General features: G+C 35.3%; 3 protein-coding genes, 1 long non-coding RNA gene and 3 pseudogenes across 6 annotated transcripts; 1 reads left to right on the top strand and 6 right to left on the bottom strand.

Moving 5' to 3' along the window:
* Positions 1–326: 326 nt before the first annotated feature.
* LOC126707579 (uncharacterized) lies at positions 327–3,447 on the bottom strand. Of its 3 annotated transcripts, none has more exons than XR_007648988.1 (5): positions 2,910–3,447; positions 2,196–2,286; positions 1,991–2,062; positions 1,454–1,561; positions 327–784 (listed from the first exon to the last, which is right to left on the bottom strand). It is a non-coding gene; the product is annotated as an uncharacterized LOC126707579 (long non-coding RNA). The 3 variants fall into 3 exon arrangements; XR_007648986.1 differs by having other exon boundaries at positions 1,472–1,561; positions 2,910–3,442; XR_007648987.1 differs by lacking the exon at positions 1,454–1,561 and having other exon boundaries at positions 2,910–3,441.
* Positions 3,448–3,630: 183 nt separating this feature from the next.
* On the bottom strand, positions 3,631–6,530 carry LOC126707578 (probable amidase At4g34880; annotated as a pseudogene).
* Positions 6,531–7,068: 538 nt separating this feature from the next.
* Positions 7,069–10,681, bottom strand: LOC126707568 (probable amidase At4g34880; annotated as a pseudogene).
* A 1,277-nt stretch (positions 10,682–11,958) lies between these two features.
* Positions 11,959–13,599, top strand: LOC126707567 (probable inorganic phosphate transporter 1-3). Its single transcript, XM_050407290.1, has one exon. The coding sequence runs from the start codon at positions 11,959–11,961 to the stop codon at positions 13,597–13,599; it is 1,641 nt and encodes a 546-aa protein (XP_050263247.1).
* Positions 13,600–15,132: 1,533 nt separating this feature from the next.
* Positions 15,133–18,075, bottom strand: LOC126707576 (probable amidase At4g34880). The gene is made up of 5 exons (XM_050407296.1): positions 17,425–18,075; positions 16,586–16,797; positions 16,097–16,336; positions 15,816–16,014; positions 15,133–15,723 (listed from the first exon to the last, which is right to left on the bottom strand). The coding sequence occupies exons 1-3, from the start codon at positions 17,965–17,967 to the stop codon at positions 16,225–16,227; spliced, it is 867 nt and encodes a 288-aa protein (XP_050263253.1). The 5' UTR covers positions 17,968–18,075; the 3' UTR covers positions 15,133–15,723; positions 15,816–16,014; positions 16,097–16,224.
* LOC126705149 (probable amidase At4g34880) lies at positions 15,367–15,965 on the bottom strand. Its single transcript, XM_050404089.1, has 2 exons — positions 15,816–15,965; positions 15,367–15,723 (listed from the first exon to the last, which is right to left on the bottom strand). Exons 1-2 carry the CDS (start codon positions 15,963–15,965, stop codon positions 15,367–15,369), a joined length of 507 nt encoding a protein of 168 aa, XP_050260046.1.
* Positions 18,076–18,561: 486 nt separating the features above from the next.
* LOC126707569 (probable amidase At4g34880) lies at positions 18,562–22,616 on the bottom strand (annotated as a pseudogene).
* Positions 22,617–23,372: the final 756 nt, after the last annotated feature.

Genomic DNA, 23,372 nt, shown 5'->3' with positions numbered 1-23,372 from the left:
AGGATATTTGAAATAAGATTAGACAAGTATGAACATGCACATACCTATTTCCTCATAAACAAAATGCACAAGACGTTAACAAGTATTCAGCAGGATGTAAAAATGGTAAGGAATTATCAAATGATGATGCTCTTAGAAAACTAAACTGTGAATCCCTTGACTAGAATTTACATGAATGCAACCTTTGACAGAAGCATGACGGCAAAAAGCCTGTGGTAGTTCCCCATGGCCATAAATTGGATACATAAAAGCCCCAAGTGCATTTGGAAACCTGAGAGGGACAAGAACCATAAAAGCACATACTTGTGGTACCTTGCTTCTTAAAATAAAAACCAACCAACATTCTTGATTCAAGGATGCAAACAAGAAACATAATGCTCTAGTGATACACTCAAGACAGTAAAGCCCCAAAATCATCCATTATCCAGACAAAGATTACATTCACCTGATGAACCTATTCACACCATTTTAACAAGAAACATATATGTAATGGTTTCTTTCATATGCAGGCTACTATTGATTGATGAAATTAATGTCCATATAAACTCACACATACAAAGAGGCAGTCCAATCAAGTTTTATACCTTGGGCTTATTTGTAGCGAAAAGACCTACCACTGTTGTTTCTTGGGTTTTAGCTGAAGGATAGGGCCCCTGATCTTTTGTAACAGAATCACTTGACAATTAGTATTCTCTCTACCCAACTTTACTACCATTTCAACCCCTTGATTGTTGTTCAGGAACTCCTCGAGTTCAGATGGAAGATTCCCATCAAGTTGTTTTGTCTGTTAGTAGAGCAAACATTAAAAAGAAGCAAGTTGTTAGGGAAACCAATCCACATCTGAAATAACAAACCAGTATACCTCAATGACAGAACTGCTATAATCACCTTTGTGCACAAAATGAGAAGAAAAATATGGGTAGAACACAGGTACTCATATGATCACAGAGGTTAAACATTGTCACATATAAAGCAATTTGATAAATGTAATACATAGAAAAATAATTCATCTTTTCCCAGTTGTTAACCAACTAGACCAGACCAATTTTTAATGATAAGCTTAGATCCTATCCACATCTTTTTAAAATTTACCAAAAATATATGGTGCATTCCATATCAAATATGAAAGTACTTAGTTTTAGATAGTGCATTATAATTTGGATCTTTCTAGCAGCACTGATAGCAGTTGACCTATCAGAGTGCCAGTCCATCAGAAACTTACACTTTTTTAGTTACAATGAATGAAGTGAACCCCAGGACAAAGACATGTTACCCCTCCTTTTACTAAACCATTTTAAGTGGGCAGCTGGGTTCTTAAGGCATTCATTATAACAATTCTATAGTAATTTTTAACTTTAGAATTTTGAAACCAATAAACTATTTTACCCAACACCTTTAACAGCATGCATCATAATTTATTAGGATTATTTTGAGTTTCATTCAAGTGGAATACCTCCAAAACTTATCTTACACTGTTTGGAAAGCTTGAACCATTCGGTATGGAAAGATCCCTCCACATCAATCCTTTCATATGTATGAGCACCAGAATAATCTTGTTGATCTTAAAGACAAATGATTCAATTAGAAAATAATAATTTCACAGCTGTTAAGTAGATCATAATGGCTTTGAACCAAGTTTACAAACAAGTGAACACCTTATTATACAGTTTAAATCTCCAAGTAATAGAACATGGTATTAACACTTGACACTTAATCCAAATTTCAAATTCCACAAAAATCAAATACATTACACATGATCTATTCACAATTAACATTTTCCTGATATACCTGTATAAAGTTCATTGGACATAAGTCGTAACTTTAACATAGCAAATCAAATCAGATCTATTTGGTAGGGCTCCAAGCAAGCAAAGGGAATCAATAAAGAGCAAACAAAACCAAATTTAGTTCCCTACAAGTACTCAAATCTCTATTTATTACTAGAGTTGCATGATGTTTCAACATCTTTTGCTAATAAGAATTTACCAACCTCATTTGCCAGTAGCACAAGACCTTTCCTGCAGAATTCCGCAATGTCACGCTGGTTCTCCTCACCCGAAACCTGCAGGTACAACAGAAAAATCATATAATGTACAGGGACAAAAATAGACACATAGCAATGCATTCTCTTTTACGTGAACTTTAGGTACTTTGCTAGACAAATCTCTACTTCTTCAAACCTACTAATAGCACACCTGGCCTGTTGGGTTTCTGGGATTTATAACATTTAAAGCCCCAACTATGATGCCTTGGGACTTGGCAGCCTTTGTGTATACTCCAAATTTCCTACAGAGAAAGAGTACTCTTTAACACAAGTTTCAAATGTATAAATTATAAATTTGTAGCAACTTCTTGATATCACATGGTCCGATCCTTTCAAAATTAGGGAACTCAAAAAACTCTAATTTATACTCCATAACACAAAAAACCAATAAAAATGGTTATGGAAACCTATATGATAGCTGATTTTCAATAATTAACATACACATAGAATTTTCAAAATCAGCTTCAAACTCTTAGATAAAATACTGGAAAACAAAAAATAACAAACATAGCACCACCAGAAACCTCATAGATCCAACCCATACTTAAATTGATACTTTGTTATACCACACCATTAACACTTAGAAACTCCTTTTTAAGCATTTCTTCAATATAATATGTTCAAGCCTCTTAGATCCAATCCATACTTCAGATTCTAAGGGACATGTAATCCAAACCCTAGCCCCCAAATTATACCAAAGGACATGTAATCCAAATCCTATATCCCCCAAATTATACCAATGGTGAGGAAGAGAAATATCTACCGATGGAGAGAGAGAACACGAGAGAGAATACCAAAAATTGTTTGGATAGTTCTGCTATGTAATTTCCATAATTTCTCGGGAAACAAACAAAGAAAGACAGACCTGTAATCGGAAAATGGGGTGGCGAAGAGTGCTCAGTCTATCAACCGCTCGCTTGTCGTCGAAGATGAGATATCTGACCACCGCAAATCAACCCGTCGGAGATGAGATGAGCTCCGATCTTTGAGTTTTCTGAGATGAGCTCAAATCGATTTTGAGAGAATTTTCTGAGATAGCTCCGATTTTGAGAGAATTTTCTGATTGTGGAGCGAGAACAAAAATGAGCTTTCCTTTTTGTATTTTAATTTTGGACTTTATTTCAAGGGTTGGATATTTTGAGATATCTTTTTTCAAAGGTTGTGATAGGATGCGTTGATAAATGTTTAAATTTGGAGCTACGATTAGCGCTGGAGCACACTAGCCCGCCTAATTTAAATAGAATATTCCGAGGGTTTTATAGGTTTATTTCGAGGGTTTTAATGACCCTCGGAATAAAGCTAATCAAACTTCTCCACCCATCCCAATTTTTGTTGATGGTTTCGGCACTTTTTTAGTCACCCCTCGAGAAAAGTGGGTTGAAACAAATCAAGTTTGTTGTAGTAGGAGGGGGAGAGGGTAGTTCTGTTGTATTGGAGTAGTTATGTCAAAGCCATTGTGGTGCGGTTTCACTATCCAATTTATGTTTTAAATGTAAACATTAATATAATTAAAAAAAAAAAAAAGTATACATCATGGTTGAAATTATAGGCACAGAACGAAAAAAAAGTGTAAATTTATCCTTATCATTACTTCTATTAGAAGCAAAATATAAAATCTCATTTCTTTATCGAATTCAACTTCTTAGTGCCTAATTTCTTTTGGCCGGATCCATTATTTACTTCAACTGAATACCCACTTCGTAAATTTACTAAAATCCCTAATTCTCCATTATTACTAACATTGTCTTGGGGCATATCACTATTTAAAATCCCTAATACTCGATCACAAGCTTCAAGGCATGAATAGAGGAGGCCTCCTGATCTTTTTTGCTTGCTCAAAGCCATATGCAATCTCAATCAGCTTTGTCTCCGAACCTTTTAGCCCCCCAAAGCAAATGCCAAATGGCTCCCCTGTAGTGTCATATCCTGCAGGAACACTTACTCTTGGGAAACCACCAATTGCAAGGACACTCGAAGCATAGTAACTAGGAGTGACCAAGGCATCTGGCTTATTATTTGTCATCAATTTCTCGAATCCATCTTTTGACAGTCTTGCTAAATTTGACATTGCCATCTTCTCAACTTTTCCAATTCCTTTTGTGGCTTCCGCGCTTAGAAAGTGATCTTGGTCAATTTCATTGATCATTTCCTGCATAGCCACCCCACCAAAGTGGTCATAATCAATGGTGAGCTTTTTACATGAATATAAATGAAAGAGAGAAACTATGCTTGTAGGCTTACCAATTTCGGGTTTTTGTTGTTGAAAGCTATCACATCAGCCATGGTTCGGATTGGAGAAGATACTAGCTCTCTCAAGTATGCATTTAACGATATTTTGAACTCTGCCAACAATGCAGTTTCTTCGCCACTCGCTTTATAATCAAGGATCATCCCAATGTTGGCTATTTCCAGATGGTCTACCAGAATTGCACCTCTTTGCCTGATTTGCAGGAAGTCTTTGTATCATGTTTACTAAAGTACCCTAAATTGATCCTTGGAACATGGAAAATGTGTAATGTTACCTTAATGTGTCAAAATGTAGCTCAAAAGTTTGATTCAAGTAAGTATTGTTCCCAAAATCGAAGAAAGGATTTCTCACTATCCCCAATCACTTCCCTCTAAGCCCATCAACCTTTAGAAATTGCCCATATCAACCACTTGGAATGTAACTTGATGCTTTAAAAGTTGCATTGTCATTGTTGTCAATGCCAGCAATGGCATCAAGAACATGAACAGCATCTGATACTGTTCTACAAATGGGCCTATTCCATCCAAAACAAAATTTAAAGAGGTTATAACTATATGTCATAATAAAATAGAAATTTAGAGCTGTCTTGAACAACTTGACAACATTAATATTGAAACAAACCAAAGGCAAAAAGGCTAAGAAAATGTTGGGAACGCTAAGTTATAAAAATTGTATATGTTACTTGCAGGTCACTTACAGCAATTGCAGAACTTGGAAGCACATTGTGTTCTGCTTAAAACAATAAATACATATAGATCACCCACCCAACAGTGTCCTGTCTTGGAGATATAGGGATAACCCCTGCCCGACTAGTGAGACCGACCGTTGGTTTGATGCCAACTACTGAGTTAAAACTGGCAGGGCATATAATTGACCCATCAGTTTCAGTCCCCAGTGATACTGCCACCATATTTGCCGCTACTGATATTGATGATCCACTACTTGAACCACAAGGTTCTCCTAATGTATAAGGATTCTGCACACCATCACAAAAACATAGTCCTTGTTTTGTAAGTATAATTCATGCCAGTCGTTATATAATCCATTTATTGAAATGATCAAGTAGAATTTTATTTGATTTAAAATTTAACTGTAGAAATTAAATAGCCATATACTTTAAAGTTGACACCCTTCCAAAACATCAACAAATAACACATCCCGGTGCTTGAATTCAAAAAGATTTTAGGGCCATTCTTATGGACTTAGGTACTGTTATCTAATTTTCTCCATTACTAACATGTTGTAATTTACTATCAAAACGCCAAGAGTTTTGTAGTTCAGTAATACTCCCAATTCCTCCCATGGGGAGAATTTGGGTTGACATCCACCCTCCCTGCTTGTTGTAAGGAAAGCAGGAAAAAGTATCAAAAGAGAATTACTTGACAATTAAATTTCCAAGTCATATAGAATGCTTACCCAAATTGAAATGCTTTCTGCGCTAGCAGAGCATGATTTAATATGTTCAGCAAGAAAGAAAAAAGTACAAGAGGCATGATTTATATTATAAATGCAATAGATACATTGTCTTTGAAACTTGACTCCTGTCCACTTTCATCAAAATTATAGTATTTCTTAAGAAGTTATGGACCAGATCCTGGACTCACATTGCCTTGGCCACCTCTGGCACTCCAAGCAAGCGGACCCCTAGCAGTCCTAAAATGGGACCACTCGCCCAAGCATGCCTTCCCCAAGATGATGGCCCCGGCTTTCCTCAACTTGGACACCGCGCCTGCATCCCGAGGTACAACTGAGCCAAGCAATGCAAATGAGCCAGCCGTGGTGTTAAGCTTATCTTTGGTTGCAATATTATCCTTGAGCAAAATTGGGATACCATGCAACCTAGATTGTGGCCCTGGAAACTTAGCCTTGCGCTCATAGTCAGCCTTATCAGCTTGACATAGCGCATCTGGGTTCACCTCTATGACCCCTTTGAGGATTGGGTTGAGTCTGCGAATCTCTTTAAGATAGAATTCAACCAGTTGCCTTGAAGTGAGTTTGTTTTGCTTGAAAGCAAGTTGGAGATCATGAATGGTGACTTCTTTGATAGAGAAGTTTATTTGGTGGCATGAACCAGATGGTATTGTAAGCAGAAGAATCAAAATCAGGGATGAGAAGACAGAGAAGCTTAGTGCTGAACTGGCAGCCATTGAAGCAATGCATCTTGCTGTGGAAAAGGTTGAATTGGTTTTGTATGACTATGCAAGATGGTCACATTCTTCATTACCATAATCACCAACAGAACCCCCACTATCATATCACACTATCAACCATTGTATTTATCTTTTTTTTTTTTTTTTAATCATATACATCACTGTAGGATAAAGTAACCACCAAATTGGAGATGGAATAATAGTTTCACTGACACGATTGTTGACTATATCTGTACATGTGCACATTCTTCCCCAACACCACTACAAAGTAAACTCAATGGAAGATGCATGCATCATCTTTTTAGAGATGCATGAATTATTTCCTTCCAAGTGTACTAAGAAAGAAAATGCTACAGTGATATTTACTTGGAAGTTGTCTGATAGAAACCATAAATAATTCTGTATAGCAATGATATTTTACTTTATCTTTTTATCAGGATCAAATATTTGTTTAAAAAAGAAAAAAGAAGCCATTTCTGTAATATGTTAAGGCTTCAAACACACACCCTAAAAAAGATGTTTGGTCACTCTATTTTGATTGCAGTTGCAGTTCTTCCAGGCCCTTGTTAGTCATTATCATCTATGCAAACACTTGCCATTTTATCCAAACTTTCACCAGAATCACATGGAAATCAAAAAGAACAGAGCTAAATTCTTCTTTCTTAATAGAGTTACTTATACAGTTGAACCAAATAGAAATTACCTTTTTCTTTTTGGGTAAATAAATAAAAATTACCTTTTTTACAAACTAACACGAAAATTACTATACACTTCCAAAGAGAACTTCGTTATTCATTTCAAATGATTTGGAAAAAGGAGGCCTCCGTATCATGGTGGCTTGTTCAAAAGCATAAGCTATCTCAATCAACTTTGGTTCTGTACCGTTGATGCCACCGAAACAGATCCCAAATGGCATTCCACCACTGTCATAACCAGCAGGGACTGTAATTCCCGGATGACCTCCTATTGCCAGCAGAGGAATGGCACCTGTACCAGGTGTCACCAATGCATCCAATTCATTTTCCATCATTAATTTCTCAAATCCATTTCGTGACAGGTTTTCCATTAATTCAAATGCCTGCCTTTCTTTTTCGCCAATCCCACTTGTTTTCTCTGATGCAATAAAAGTGGCCTGACCATACTCTTTAGTCTTCTCCTACATTAAGCAAAAGAACAAAGAATGAACATGAAAACTAATGCAATTTTCAAAGAGTTGGCACCGATATACTACTTGTAAGTCAATCAATCTCATAATTTACTTTGTTGTATTAATTACAATATGAAAATAAACTGCTTACCAAATCAGGGTTATTTTGGTTGAAGGCAATAATGTCAGCAAGTGACCTCACTGGAGAAGAGATGAGGTCTTTCAGGTAATCATTGAAGGACAACTTGAACTCAGCCAGCATTGCAGTCAATTCACCACTTCGTTTAGAACTTAGTATTACATAAATATTTGCTATCTCAAGATTGTCCACTACAGTTGCACCTCTTTGTCTAGAATGTCAAAGAATTTATCCACAAGATGAGTACCTATTCAAAGGCTTCTTAACTTAGGAAAAACACAAAGAATTGCTTGCTTTTAATAATTAAATTTATACCTTATTGTCTTCAGATGGCGTTCAAACTCTTCAATAACAGAGGATTTATTTAAGGAGCTCACAAATGGATTCCTAACGACCCCCAATCTCTTTCCTTCCAGCCCATTTGGGTTAAGAAATTGTTTATAACCACCAACAGGTAAAAATTTGGCTGCTTCTTTTGTTGCTTCATAATCTTGTGGATCAAAACCCGCAATTACATCAAGCACATAAACCGCATCAGACACTGTTCTGCTTATTGTCCTATAATTTTACCATTATGAACAATTATCATTACAGCCCAATCCAGATGTTACAATTCATACATACATGTACTCCAACATGATAAGTAAACCATATTAACTAGTCCATTTTAGCACAAATATCATATTTTATAATATTGAAGTGTGTGCAGGCTGACTAGACAAGCACATATGATCTTACCCAACTGTGTCATGGCGGGGTAATATTGGAATGACGCCGGCTCGACTAGTTAGCCCAACAGTGGGTTTGAACCCTACAACAGAGTTATGATCAGCTGGACAGAGGATGGAGCCATGAGTCTCACTTGCAAGTGACACTGCCACCATGTTTGCAGCCACTGAAATGGCTGATCCACTGCTCGAACCACATGGATTCCCTGATGGAACATACGGGTTCTGCACGTGTTCCATATCTAAATCAGTTTGATTCAATTAATGATCTCAAACAATCATGTATCCATGGCTATCCAAGTCACTTGTATAAAATGAAACTAGGATGAACAAATTGAATGCAACATTCATGTATTAATGTACTCTTGATTTACAGTCTGACCTAATGCAACATTCATGTAGGAATTGGATTGGATTAGGTTTGGAGTATTTTCCAACTCAAGTTCCTCATGTTGAAAAATCTGCAACCTAACCTATTGTAGATCTAAAAACTATCCCAGTCTAACTTGTAGGGATTGAGCTCCAATGCAATACTTTTCTAATCCAATGACTAAGTAAAAAAAGAAAAAAAATTAATTTCTAACTTTTAATCTTAGCTCTTGATACCAATTGCACCCAACTAGGTATTGCACCAATCCTTAATCCAAATTGCAGGGATCAAAATCAGGTTATGGAAATTTTTAAGAACTATTATAAAAATTGATTTTCATTCAATTATTTGAGCTATTAAGTTCATTATTCATAAATGATTAAAAATTAGTACATAATATGACCTCATATTCTAACCTCATCAAGGCTAAATTTCAAAATACTAAAATATATCAATTACTAGTAACTGATTTTTTTGCCTACTAGTAACATATTTAAACTAATCATTAAAAAAAATAAAAAAATAAAAACATATTTAAACTAAATTTCAAAAATCAAAATGAAATGAAAACAATTAATTTTTTTTAAATACATATATTTTTTAACACTATTGATAAAGTGAATTGGGTCAAACTACTTCGATTGAAACTTTTGCGATCTAGAACCTAACCCAACCTAAGTTTCAAAAAATATACCCTAACTTAACTCATTAACCCATATAAAAGTAAAACCATTTAGAGACATTGGGCTGCGTCGGGACTTATAAAAATAATTAAATACACACCTTTATATTTAGCAATAATTATCTCATGCATGCATCTATTATATTTATCATCTTTCTATCACCATATTTATAAGAGAAATATTACTTAAATTATAAGCTAGATTTTTGCAATCAATTATAAACTAGCGTTTTGCTTAAATTATTTACTATTTATGAGTCTCACGTTATTTCAAATAATCTAATTAAAAATAAGTTAATTTTTAGTTTTTTTTTTATCTCATTTTATACGGATAAGCTAGCTAAAATAGGAAATTCTCAAACTCATACACAACAATTAAGTTCGCAATTTTGATTTTGATTTTTTTTTTTTTTTTTTTTTTACTCTTAACTTTTATTGATGCTAGTGAAAGTTGCAAATAAAAAATAATAATAATAATAGTAATAGTAATGAGAGAGAGAGAGGTGACAACTCACCACGCCTTGACCAGCTCTAGCACACCAACCATTAGGAACATGACCCAAAGAACGAAAAGAGTACCACTCAGTAAGACTAGCCTTCCCCAATATGACAGCCCCACCTTTTCTCAGCTTCTCCACCACACCCGCGTCACGAGCCACCACCGAACCCAGCAGCGCGTACGACCCAGCCGTCGTGTTCAACTTGTCCTTACTTGCTATCGTGTCCTTCAGTAGCACAGGAATTCCGTGCAACTCCCCCAACGCCGCTACCATCGAACGGTCACCATTCACTCCCCTCTCGCGATCAGCCACGTCCGCTGATCCCGCGCGTCTGGATTCACCTCCACTACGCTGCGAAGCAGCGGATTCAGCTCCTCGATTCGGTCTAAGTAAAAGTCAACTAATTGCCTTGATGTGAGTCTGTTCTCTGTGAATGCTCGTTGGATCTCCTCGATGCTCGCCTCTTCGATCTTGAAATCGTGGCCGTCGGTTGTGCTGATTAAGTTGCTGGTGATGATCAGCAGTGAGATCAACGGTGCAAAGAGCAACGAAGCTGGATTCTTGATTTCCATTCTCATGTTGTTGTTTCTTGAAAAGTGAAGATGGGCATGATCAACATAGTTATTAATGTGATTAAAATTAATTTAATATTTAATTTCCGTAATCTGGGAATAATATATAGTTTTAATAGATTAATTAATGAACAATATTTACAATTTGATTATTGATCTTTTTAAGTCTTAACTGGCACTTGTTTCCCCAAAAAAAAAAAAAAAAAAAGTCTTAACTGGCACTTCCTTCAATACAAATTTCCGCAAATTGAAACGTGCACTCATCCCCATTGTAATTTTTTTATTTTAATATTCTTAAGTAGAATGATATGATTAAAAAAAATGCAAAATTATATTTGTAACCGTGTTAATTACATGGAAACCTAATTCAATTTCAATTAGGAGAGAAGTTCAATTAGAATTAGGAGAAGAAGCTACAAATCAAATGGAAACCTAATTCAATTAGAATTAGGAGACAGAAGTTACCACATAAAATAGATATCTAATTCAATTAAAATTAGTAGATATAGTGCCCTTATATAAATAAAGGGCAGGCTGCAGGTTTATTTGGCCGGTGAAATATAGAGAATAGCATAGATAGGTGAGTTTACATATATTTCAAGAGAAAAAAAATATTATTATATTTGAAGTGGATCACAAGTTGAATATAGATTTGAAAAGATGCTATTGATTTTTTAATAATAAATTGGGTAAATTCCATTAACCTATCATGAGGTTTGGGTATTGCCAATCAAGTTCAAAACATTTTAAAATTAATCAATTTGGTCCCAAAGCCAACTTAGTCCCTATAACAGATGAGAAAAAAATAACTACCTAATTAGGGATTAAGTTGGTTTTACGGATCAAATTGACTAGTTTTGAAAAGTTTTAGTATGGTTTAGAGTATGTTAGTGGAATACCAAAATAAATTTATTTGAAGTTTGTCTAGTAGTTTTTTTTCTTCAAAGAGAATGAAGGTATTTTTCAAGTAATTTATTGTGTTTTGGTGTGTTATTATTATTATTTTTTAATTGTGTTTTTGGGTGTTTTTATTTTTATTTTTTGTGTGTGTTGTTGTTGATATTAAAGTTTGGTAATTTTGGTGATAATATTTTTTATGACTATTAATTCAAATTGTTAGTTTGTTTTGACGACTTCTACTTCCTTGCCTATCACTTGTAATATTATTCCTATCCTAATTATATTATTAATGAATAAACTTGAAAATACATGGGCAATGATCGATTGGCATTTTTCGAAGAGAATTTTTTTTCTATATAGTTTGTATCTTTCTTTTCTTTGGTCGATAGATAGTTGTTGATATCTTTCTTTTCTTTATGCAGGAAAATTTTCAGCGACTGTTAACAGAGGACACCAAAACTTGTGAAGATTTCTAGCAATGGCTAGAGAACAACTAGGAGTTCTCAAGGCACTGGACGCTGCGAAGACCCAATGGTACCATTTTACGGCAATTCTGGTTGCTGGAATGGGTTTCTTTACTGATGCATATGATCTTTTTTGCATTTCCCTGGTAACCAAGTTACTTGGCCGCATATACTACACAGTTCCAGGTTCATTAAAGCCTGGAACATTGCCTCCCAACGTAGCAAATGCTGTGAATGGTGTTGCATTTTGTGGCACCTTAGCTGGACAGCTCTTCTTTGGTTGGCTTGGTGACAAGTTAGGCCGCAAAAGGGTGTATGGAATAACCCTTATTCTCATGGTTGTGTGTGCCTTAGCCTCAGGGCTGTCCTTTGGTCACTCAGCAAAGGGTGTCATGGCCACATTGTGTTTCTTCCGATTCTGGCTTGGCTTTGGTATTGGCGGCGATTATCCCCTTTCAGCTACAATCATGTCTGAATACGCAAACAAAAAGACTCGTGGGGCATTCATTGCTGCAGTTTTTGCTATGCAAGGATTTGGAAATTTGACTGGTGGGATTGTTGCTTTGATAGTTTCAAGTGCCTTTGATCATGCATACAGGGGTCCTGCGTATAATATTAATCCTGCAGCCTCATTGCCACCGCAAGCTGATTACGTCTGGCGGATAATTTTAATGTTTGGAGCTATCCCTGCTGCTCTCACTTACTATTGGCGTATGAAAATGCCAGAGACTGCTCGTTATACTGCCTTGGTTGCCAAGGATGCAAAACTGGCCGCACAAGACATGTCAAAGGTATTACAAGTGGATCTGCAAGCCGAATTTGAACAAGTCAGGACAGATATAGAGGGTCCTGCTCAAGAGAAAAGCAAGAATTCCTTTGGCTTGTTCTCCAAGCAATTCATGAAACGCCACGGGCGTCACTTGGTTGGAACCACTGTTTGTTGGTTCTTGTTGGACATTGCCTTCTATAGCCAAAATCTTTTCCAGAAGGATATATTTAGCGCAATTGGTTGGATTCCAGCGGCACCAACAATGAGTGCTCTCAAAGAGGCTTTTACAGTTGCAAGAGCTCAAACACTAATAGTTTTGTGTGGTCTTATTCCTGGGTATTGGTTTACAGTGGCTTTCATTGATTATTTGGGACGGCGCACAATCCAAATTGTGGGGTTCTTTTTCATGACTGTCTTTATGTTTGCTCTTGCTATCCCTTACCATCACTGGACTCTAAGTGAAAACCGAATAGGGTTTGTTGTCATGTACTCCCTTACCTTCTTCTTTGCAAATTTTGGACCCAATGCAACCACATTTATTATACCAGCAGAAATATTTCCTGCAAGGCTTAGGTTCACATGTCATGGAATATCAGCAGCAGCTGGAAAGGCTGGTGCAATTGTTGGGGCCTTTGGATTTTTGTATGCTGCACAAAGCACCAACCCGGCCAAAACTGATGCAGGTTACCCAACAGGTATTGGAATGAGGAATTCACTTATCGCGCTTGGGTGCATCAACTTCTTTGGAATGTTGTTTACCTTCTTGGTGCCAGAATCCAAGGGAAAATCGTTGGAGGAATTGACAGGAGAGATTGATGAGGAGGAAAATGGACAGACAGTGGAGCTACATGTCTCCACTAGTACTAGTAGGACCTTTCCAGTTTGATTTGGTCAGCTTAATAGCTAATTTATCACAAAAAGTTCATGGAGCTATGTAAAATTTTTTATTGGATATTTGCTTTGTATTCAAATTAGTTTGCAGTAGGTTAATAGCTTATTTATCACAAATAGTTCATACAGTTATGTATAATCAATGGTGGTTTTTAATTTTTCATTGGATATTTGCTTTGTGATCTATTGGGAGCTCTCAAATCAATCAATCAATCTAGTATTCTTTTGACAATTTATTAAACGATGACACATATAAAACCGGCAAATCATAGGTTGTTAGTTGTCATTAGCTTTAATTTGAACTTACCATTGAAATTACTTTTCTACCCTACCAATAACAACTCGTAACAACTTGCTACATAGAATTTGTTGTAAAAATATTGTGAACATAACATTTCTTTTTAAGTATTCCATAAATTTCTTTTCTACTTTATATTTATTTATTTCTTCTTCTTCTTTAAGTTTTTTCACCTAGTTTTTTTTTTTTTTTTTTTTTTTTTTTTTATTGGGTAGCCTAAAAAGCATGTTTTCATTTTTTTAGAATAACCTAAAAGACATTAAAATGTGTTGAATATGTGTATTGTAGCACAGTAATAAATTAGAAATGCTATTATAATATACGACTAAAGGATTTTAAAAAAAATTCCAAATATGTTTCGTTGACATCTAACTATATGTCTTATTGGTTTCTCAAAAAAAAAAAAAAAAAACTATATATCTTTTTTTCTAATTATATATTATATATCAAATTGTATTACCTTAGAGTTTCAAAAAAAATATGAAATTGGAAGTTTCAAAAAAAAAAAAAATGTATTACCTTAGAAAACAAAGATTCATTCTTTACTATAAGAATGACTTTGTAGTAGAAAATTGCTATTGGTTTGCAAGAAGTTATAATGTCTAGCCAATAATTAAAGCTTCAAGAAGCTATGAATTATTGTTCAAACAATGTGTGATTGTTGTCTTTTTGTCTAAAAGCATATTACATTAAGGTCACTTATGCTGAAATTAAACTAATTACGTCACAATTCCATTTTGAGAATACTAAATGTGTGTACATTTTGTCTTCATCATCAAGCAAAAAAGATCAATAGTGGAAGATTGAAATAAGGATGTGGCAATTGAAGAGGTCATCTATCTATAATTTTAGCCACATGAATTTTTTAATCATCATGTTACTTGTTTAAAAAACATACATAAATAGTCATAAAATCATCACTTAATGGGTTAAATTAATAACATACATAAATAGTAATAATCAATTAATCACCACTATATGAGTTGGAAATATTTTTGGAGCTAAACTTCGTTCAAGTTGAATTATTTTGATACTGATTCTCCCCCACCCAAAAGTAAAATTAATTAAAGAAGGGGCAAATAGGGAGAGGGCGGTTCGGTTGTATTGGAGTAGTTATGTCAAAGCCATTGTGGTGCGGCTTCACTATCCAATTTATGTTTTAAATGTGAACATCAATATAAAAATAAAAATAAAAAGTATAGATCATGGTTGAAATTATAGGTATGGAACTAAAAAAAAGTGTAAATTTATCCTTATCATTACTTCTATTAGAAGCAAAATATAAAATCTCATTTCTTTATCGAATTCAACTTCTTAGTGCCAACTTTCTTTCGGCCGGATCCATTATTTACTTCAACTGAATACCCACTTCATAAATTTACTAAAATCCCTAATTCTCCATTATTACTAACATTGTCTTGGGGCATATCACTATTTAAAATCCCTAATACTCGATCACAAGCTTCAAGGCATGAATAGAGGAGGCCTCCTGATCTTTTTTGCTTGCTCAAAGCCATATGCAATCTCAATCAGCTTTGGCTCTGAACCTTTTAGCCCCCCAAAGCAAATGCCAAATGGCTCCCCTGTTGTGTCATATCCTGCTGGAACACTTACTCCTGGGAAACCACCAATTGCAAGGACACTAGAAGCATAGTAACTAGGAGTCACCAAGGCATCTAGCTTATTATTTGTCATCAACTTCTCAAATCCATCTTTTGACAGTCTTGCTAAATTTGACAATGCTGCCTTCTCAACTTTTCCAATTCCTTTTGTGGCTTCCGCACTTAAAAAGTGATCTTGGTCAATTTCATTGATCATTTCCTACATAGCCACCCCACCAAAGTGGTCATAATCAAGGGTGAGCTTTTTACATGAATATAAATGAAAGAGAGAAACTATGCTTGTAGGCTTACCAATTTCGGGTTTTTGTTGTTGAAGGCTATCACATCAGCCATGGTTCGAACTGGAGAAGATACTAGCTCTCTCAAGTATGCATTTAACGATATTTTGAACTCTGCCAACAATGCAATTTCTTCACCACTCGCTTTATAATCAAAGATCATCTCAATGTTGGCTATTTCTAGATGGTCTACCAGAATTGCACCTCTTTGCCTGATTTGCAGGAAGCCTTTGTATCATGTTTACTAAAGAAGCCTAAATTGGTCCTTGGAATATGGAAAATGTGTAATGTTACCTTAATGTGTCAAAATGTAGCTCAAAAGTTTGATTCAAGTAAGTATTGTTCCCAAAATCGAAGAAAGGATTTCTCACTATCCCCAATCTCTTCCCTCTAAGCCCATCAACCTTTAGAAATTGCCCGTATCAACCACTTGGAATGTAACTTGATGCTTTAAAAGTTGCATTGTCATTGTTGTCAATGCCAGCAATGGCATCAAGAACATGAACAGCATCTGATACTGTTCTACAAATGGGCCTATTCCATCCAAAACAATACTTAGAGAGGTTATAACTATATGTCATAATAAAATAGAAATTTAGAGCTGTCTTGAACAATTTGACAACATTAATATTAAACAAACCAAAGGCAAAAAGGCTAAGAAAATGTTGGCAACGCTAAGTTATAAAAGGTGTATATGTTACTTGCAGGTCACTTACAGCAATTGCAGAACTTGGAAACACATTGTGTTCTGCTTAAAACAACAAATACATATAGATCACCTACCCAACAGTGTCCTGTCTTGGAGATATAGGGATAACCCCTGCCCGACTAGTGAGACCGACCGTTGGTTTGATGCCAACTACTGAGTTAAAACTGGCAGGGCATATAATTGACCCATCAGTTTCAGTCCCCAGTGATACTGCCACCATATTTGCCGCTACTGATATTGATGATCCACTACTTGAACCGCAAGGTTCTCCTAATGTATAAGGATTCTGCACACCATCACAAAAACATAGTCCTTGTTTTGTAAGTATAATTCATGCCAGTCGTTATATAATCCATTTATTGAAATGATCAAGTAGAATTTTATTTGATTTAAAATTTACCTGTAGAAATTAAATAGCCATATACTTTAAAGTTGACACCCTTCCAAAACATCAACAAATAACATATCCCGGTGCTTGTATTCGAAAAGATTTTAGGGCCATTCTTATGGACTTAGGTACTGTTATCTAATTTTCTCCATTAGTAACATGTTGTAATTAAATCAAAACGCCAAGAGTTTTGTAGTTCAGTAATACTTCCAATTCTTCCCATGGGGAGAATCTGGGTTTACATCCACCCTCCCCACTTGTTGTAAGGAAAGCAGGAAAAAGTATCAAAAGAGAATTACTTGACAATTAAATTTCCAAGTCGTATAGAACTGCTTACCCAAATTGAAATACTTTCTGCGCTAGCAGAGCATGATTTAATATGTTCAGCAAGAAAGAAAAAAGTAAAAGAGGCATGATTTATATTATAAATGCAATAGATACATTGTCTTTGAAACTTGACTCCTGTCCACTTTTATCAAAATTATAGTACTTCTTAAGAAGTTACGGACCTGATCCTGGACTCACCTTGCCTTGGCCACCTCTGGCACTCCAAGCAAGCGGACCCCTAGCAGTCCTAAAATGGGACCACTCGCCCAAGCTTGCCTTCCCCAAGATGATGGCCCCGGCTTTCCTCAACTTGGACACCACGCCTGCATCCCGAGGTACAACTGAGCCAAGCAATGCAAATGAGCCAGCTGTGGTGTTAAGCTTATCTTTGGTTGCAATATTATCCTTGAGCAAAATTGGGATACCATGCAACCTAGATTGTGACCCTGGAACCTTAGCCTTGCGCTCATAGTCAGCCTTATCAGCTTGACATAGCGCATCTGGGTTCACCTCTATGACCCCTTTAAGGATTGGGTTGAGTCTGCGAATCTCTTTAAGATAGAACTCAACCAGTTGCCTTGAAGTGAGTTTGTTTTGCTTGAAAGCGAGTTGGAGATCATGAATGGTGACTTCTTTGATAGAGAAGTTTATTTGGTGGCATGAACCAGATGGTATTGTAAGCAGAAGAATCAGAATCAGGGATGAGAAGATAGAGAAGCTTAGTGCTGAACTGGCAGCCATTAAAGCAATGCATCTTGCTGTGGAAAGGGTTGAATTGGTTTTGTATGCATATGCAAGATGGTCACATTCTTCATAACCATAATCACCAACAGCACCCCCACTATCAGATCACACTATCAACCATTGTATTTATCTTCTTCTTTTTTTTTAATCATATACATCACTATAGGATAAAGTAACCACCAAATTGGAGATGGGATAGTAGTTTCACTGACACGATTGTTGACTATATCTGTACGATATGCACATTGTTCCCCAACACCACTACAAAAGTAAACTCAACGGAAGATGCATACATCATCTTTTTAGAGATGCATGAATTATTTCCTTCCAAGTGTACTAAGAAAGAAAATGCTAAAGTGATATTTACTTGGAAGTTGTCTGATAGAAACCATAAGTAATTCTGTATAGTAATGATATTTTACTTTATCTTTTTATCAGGATCAAATATTTGTTTAAAAAAGAAAAAAAGAAGCCATGGCTGTAATATAAAAGGCTTCAAGCATACACCCTAAAGCAATTCTCTATAAGATGTTTGGTCACTCTATTTTGATTGCAGTTGCAGTTCTTCCAGGCCCTTGTTAGTCATTATCATCTATGCAAACACTTGCCATTTTATCCAAACTTTCACCAGAATCACATGGAAATCAAAAAGAACAGAGCTAAATTCTTCTTTCTTAATAGAGCTACTTACACAGTTGAACCAAATAGAAATTACATTTTTCTTCTTGGGTAAATAAATAAAAATTACCTTTTTTACAAACTAACACGAAAATTACTAGGCACTTCCAAAGTGAACTTCGTTATTCATTTCAAATGATTTGGAAAAAGGAGGCCTCCGTATCATGGTGGCTTGTTCAAAAGCATAAGCTATCTCAATCAACTTTGGTTCTGTACCTTTGATGCCACCGAAACAGATCCCAAATGGCATTCCGGTACTGTCATAACCAGCAGGGACTGTAATTCCCGGATGACCTCCTATTGCCAGCAGAGGAATGGCACCTGTACCGGGTGTCACCAATGCATCCAATTCATTTTCCATCATTAATTTCTCAAATCCATTTCGTGACAGGTTTTCCATTAATTCAAATGCCTGCATTTCTTTTTCTCCAATCCCACTTGTTTTCTCTGATGCAATAAAAGTGGCCTGACCATACTCTTTAGTCTTCTCCTACATTAAGCAAAAGAACAAAGAATGAACATGAAAACTAATGCAAATTTTAAAGAGTTGGTACCGATACACTACTTGTAAGTCAATCAATCTCATAATTTACTTTGTTGTATTAATTACAATATGAAAATAAACTGCTTACCAAATCAGGGTTATTTTGGTTGAAGGCAATAATGTCAGCAAGTGACCTCACTGGAGAAGAGATGAGGTCTTTCAGGTAATCATTGAAGGACAACTTGAACTCAGCCAGCATTGCAGTCAATTCACCACTTCGTTTAGAACTTAGTATTACATAAATATTTGCTATCTCAAGATTGTCCACTACAGTTGCACCTCTTTGTCTAGAATGTCAAAGAATTTATCCACAAGATGAGTACCTATTCAAAGGCTTCTTAACTTAGGAAAAACACAAAGAATTGCTTGCTTTTAATAATTAAATTTATACCTTATTGTCTTCAGATGGCGTTCAAACTCTTCAATAACAGAGGATTTATTTAAGGAGCTCACAAATGGATTCCTAACGACCCCCAATCTCTTTCCTTCCAGCCCATTTGGGTTAAGAAATTGTTTATAACCACCAACAGGTAAAAATTTGGCTGCTTCTTTTGTTGCTTCATAATCTTGTGGATCAAAACCCGCAATTACATCAAGCACATAAACCGCATCAGACACTGTTCTGCTTATTGTCCTATAATTTTACCATTATGAACAATTATCATTACAGCCCAATCCAGATGTTACAATTCATACATACATGTACTCCAACATGATAAGTAAACCATATTAACTAGTCCATTTTAGCACAAATATCATATTTTATAATATTGAAGTGTGTGCAGGCTGACTAGACAAGCACATATGATCTTACCCAACTGTGTCATGGCGGGTTAATATTGGAATGACGCCGGCTCGACTAGTTAGCCCAACAGTGGGTTTGAACCCTACAACAGAGTTATGATCAGCTGGACAGAGGATGGAGCCATGAGTCTCACTTGCAAGTGACACTGCCACCATGTTTGCAGCTACTGAAATGGCTGATCCACTGCTCGAACCACATGGATTCCCTGATGGAACATACGGGTTCTGCACGTGTTCCATATCTAAATCAGTTTGATTCAATTAATGATCTCAAATTATCTTCTATCCATGGCTATCCAAGTCACTTGTATAAAATGAAACTAGGATGAACAACTTGAATGCAACATTCATGTACTAATGTACTCTTGATTTACAGTCTGACCTAATGCAACATACATGTAGGAATTGGATTGGATTAGGTTTGGAGTATTTTCCAATTCAAGTTCCTCATGTTGAAAAATCCACAACCTAACCTATTGTAGATCTAAAAACTATCCCAGTCTAACTTGTAAGGGTTGAGCTCCGATGCAATACTTTTCTAATCCAATTACTAAGTAAAAAAAAGAAGAAAAATTAATTTCTAACTTTTAATCTTAGCTCTTGATACCAATTGCACCCAGTTAGGTATTGCACCAATCCTTAATCCAAATTGTAGGGATCAAGTCGAATTTTGTGATCAGGTTATGGAAATTTTTAAGAACTATTATAAAAATTGATTTTCATTCAATTATTTGAGCTTATTATTTTTTTGAGCTATTAAGTTCATTATTCATAAATGATTAGTAATTAGTACATAGTATGACCTAATATTCTAACCTCATCAAGACTAAGGGTCCGTTTGGATACAGCTGAAAACTGAAAACTGAAACTGAAAACTGAAAAACACTGTAGCGAAATAATTTTTAAATGTGTGAATAGTATCGTGGGACCCATTTTTAATGAAAAAGTTGCTGAAAAGTGAAATTTGTGGGTCCGTGAACAGTACACGATGTGCTGTGATTGGTCCAAAAAAATTTGAAAAGTCAAAGTTTGCGGCTACTGTTCATTGAACAGTGCATGAACAGTAGCCGCAACACCCAAAACGCTCCAAAACGCGTGGAAAAAAAAAAAAAAAAAAACAAACAAAACGCAAACGCAGTTTTTTTCAGCCGAATCCAAACGCGCTCTAAATTTCAAAATACTAAAATATATCAATTACTAGTAACTTTTTTTTTTTTTTTTTTTTTTTTTTTTGCCTACTAGTAACATATTTAAACAAATCATTAAAAAAAAAAAAAAAAACATATTTGAACTAAATTTCAAAAATCAAAATGAAATGAAAACAATAATTTTTTTTTTAAATACATATATTTTTTAACACTATTGATAAAATGAATTGGGTCAAACACTTCTATTGAAAATTTTGCTATCTCGAACCTAACCCAACCTAAGTTACAAAATATATAGCCTAACTTAACTCATTAACCCACATTAAAGTCAAACCATCCAAAGACATTGGCTTCCGTCAAGACTTATAAAAATAATTAAATACACATCCTTATTTTTAGCAATAATTATCTCATGCGTGCATCTATTATATTTATCATCTTTCTATCACCATATTTATAAGAGAAATATTACTTAAATTATAAGTTAGCTTTTTGCAACCAATTATAAACTAGTTTTTTGCTTAAATTATCCACTATTTATGAATCTTACATTACTTTTTATCTTAACTTTATTTCAAATAATCTAATTCAAAATAAGTTAATTTTTAGCTTTTTTTTTTTTTTTTTAATCTCATTTTATACAAATAAGTTAGCTAAAATAGGAAATTCTCAAACTGATACACAACAATTAAGTTCGCAATTTTTATTTTATTTTTTATTTTTATTTTTTTAACTCTTAACTTTTATTGATGCTAGGAAAAGTTGCAAATAAAAAAAATAATAATAATGAGAGAAAGAGAGGTGACAACTCACCACGCCTTGACCAGCTCTAGCACACCAACCATTAGGAACATGACCCAAAGAACGAAAAGATTACCACTCAGTAAGACTAGCCTTCCCCAATATGACAGCCCCGCCTTTTCTCAGCTTCTCCACCATACCCGCGTCACGAGCCACCACCGAACCCAGCAGCGCGTACGACCCAGCCGTCGTGTTCAACTTGTCCTTACTCGCTATCGTGTCCTTCAGTAGCACAGGAATTCCGTGCAACTCCCCCAACGCCGCCACCATCGAACGGTCACCATTCACTCCCCTCTCGCGATCAGCCACGTCCGCTTGATCCCGCGCGTCTGGATTCACATCCACTACGCTGCGAAGCAGCGGATTCAGCTCCTCGATTCGGTCCAAGTAAAAGTCAACTAACTGCCTTGATGTGAGTCTGTTCTCTGTGAATTCTCGTTGGATCTCCTCGATGCTCGCCTCTTCGATCGTGAAATCGTGGCCGTTAGCTGTGCTGATTAAGTTGCTGGTGATGATCAGCAGTGAGATCGACGGTGCAAAGAGCAACGAAGCTGGATTCCTGATTTCCATTCTCATGTTGTTGTTTCTTGAAAAGTGAAGATGGGCATGATCAACATAGTTATTAATGTGATTAAAATTAATTTAATATTTAATTTCCGTAATCTAGGAATAATATAGTTTTAATAGATTAATTAATGAACAATATTGACAATTTGATTATTGATCTTTTTAAGTCTTAACTGGCACTTCCTTCAATAGAAATTTCCGCAAATTGAAACGTGCACTCATCACCTGTATATCTCTGTAAATGGAATGAATTAGCTAGAAAATTAGTTCATAGACTATATATCTCTGCAATCACGACTTGTTAACTTTTATTATAATGTATATAATCCTGCAACCAAGGCTTATAAGCCTAACTTTTATTATATAGTATAGTACATGATATGATATGATTTTTAAAAATATCATATATATATATATATATATATATACATTTTCTATTATCTTACAATTCACCTTGCAACAAAACCATCATTGTCACTTTGTTTGCATCACTTTATTTAAACGAGCGCATGATAACTTGGACATAAGAATAAGATCGACCAGACAAAGCCAAAACCAATATTTCAACTATATTTATCACTGGGAAAACTTTGAAAGGGACAATTAAGACGAGGTACCGACATATATACATATGTCTGGTGCATTTTGTGAGATTTCTAAAACGTTATTGGGTGAATTTGGTTAAGCTTTTTGTAAAAGTGCATAATGAAAAAATGGAGTTTTAAAAAAGTGCACATTGAAAAAGTGCATTTTTAAAAAGCTCAGTGTTTGGTAAAAACTGTTAAAAAGTGCTTTTTGAAAAAGCTGAGCATTTAGCTAGCACTTATAAAAGTGGAGGTTTAAGTTATAAATTACCAAAA

The sequence above is a fragment of the Quercus robur genome, chromosome 11 (assembly GCF_932294415.1).
Source record: "Quercus robur chromosome 11, dhQueRobu3.1, whole genome shotgun sequence".
Taxonomy (NCBI): domain Eukaryota; kingdom Viridiplantae; phylum Streptophyta; class Magnoliopsida; order Fagales; family Fagaceae; genus Quercus; species Quercus robur.
This window is presented reverse-complemented; position numbering and strand designations above follow the sequence as displayed.

Coding starts and splice junctions, on each gene's coding strand:
- LOC126707567 (XM_050407290.1), top strand. CDS start 11,959: ATGGCTAGAGAACAACTAGGAGTTCTCAAGGCACTGGACGCTGCGAAG.
- LOC126707576 (XM_050407296.1), bottom strand. CDS start 17,967: ATGGCTGCCAGTTCAGCACTAAGCTTCTCTATCTTCTCATCCCTGATT. Junction 16,798..17,424: donor CCAGAGGTGGCCAAGGCAAG/GTGAGTCCAGGA, acceptor GATGGTGTGCAG/AATCCTTATACATTAGGAGA. Junction 16,337..16,585: donor CCAAGACAGGACACTGTTGG/GTAGGTGATCTA, acceptor TGGATGGAATAG/GCCCATTTGTAGAACAGTAT.
- LOC126705149 (XM_050404089.1), bottom strand. CDS start 15,965: ATGATCTTTGATTATAAAGCGAGTGGTGAAGAAATTGCATTGTTGGCA. Junction 15,724..15,815: donor ACAACAAAAACCCGAAATTG/GTAAGCCTACAA, acceptor GTGGCTATGTAG/GAAATGATCAATGAAATTGA.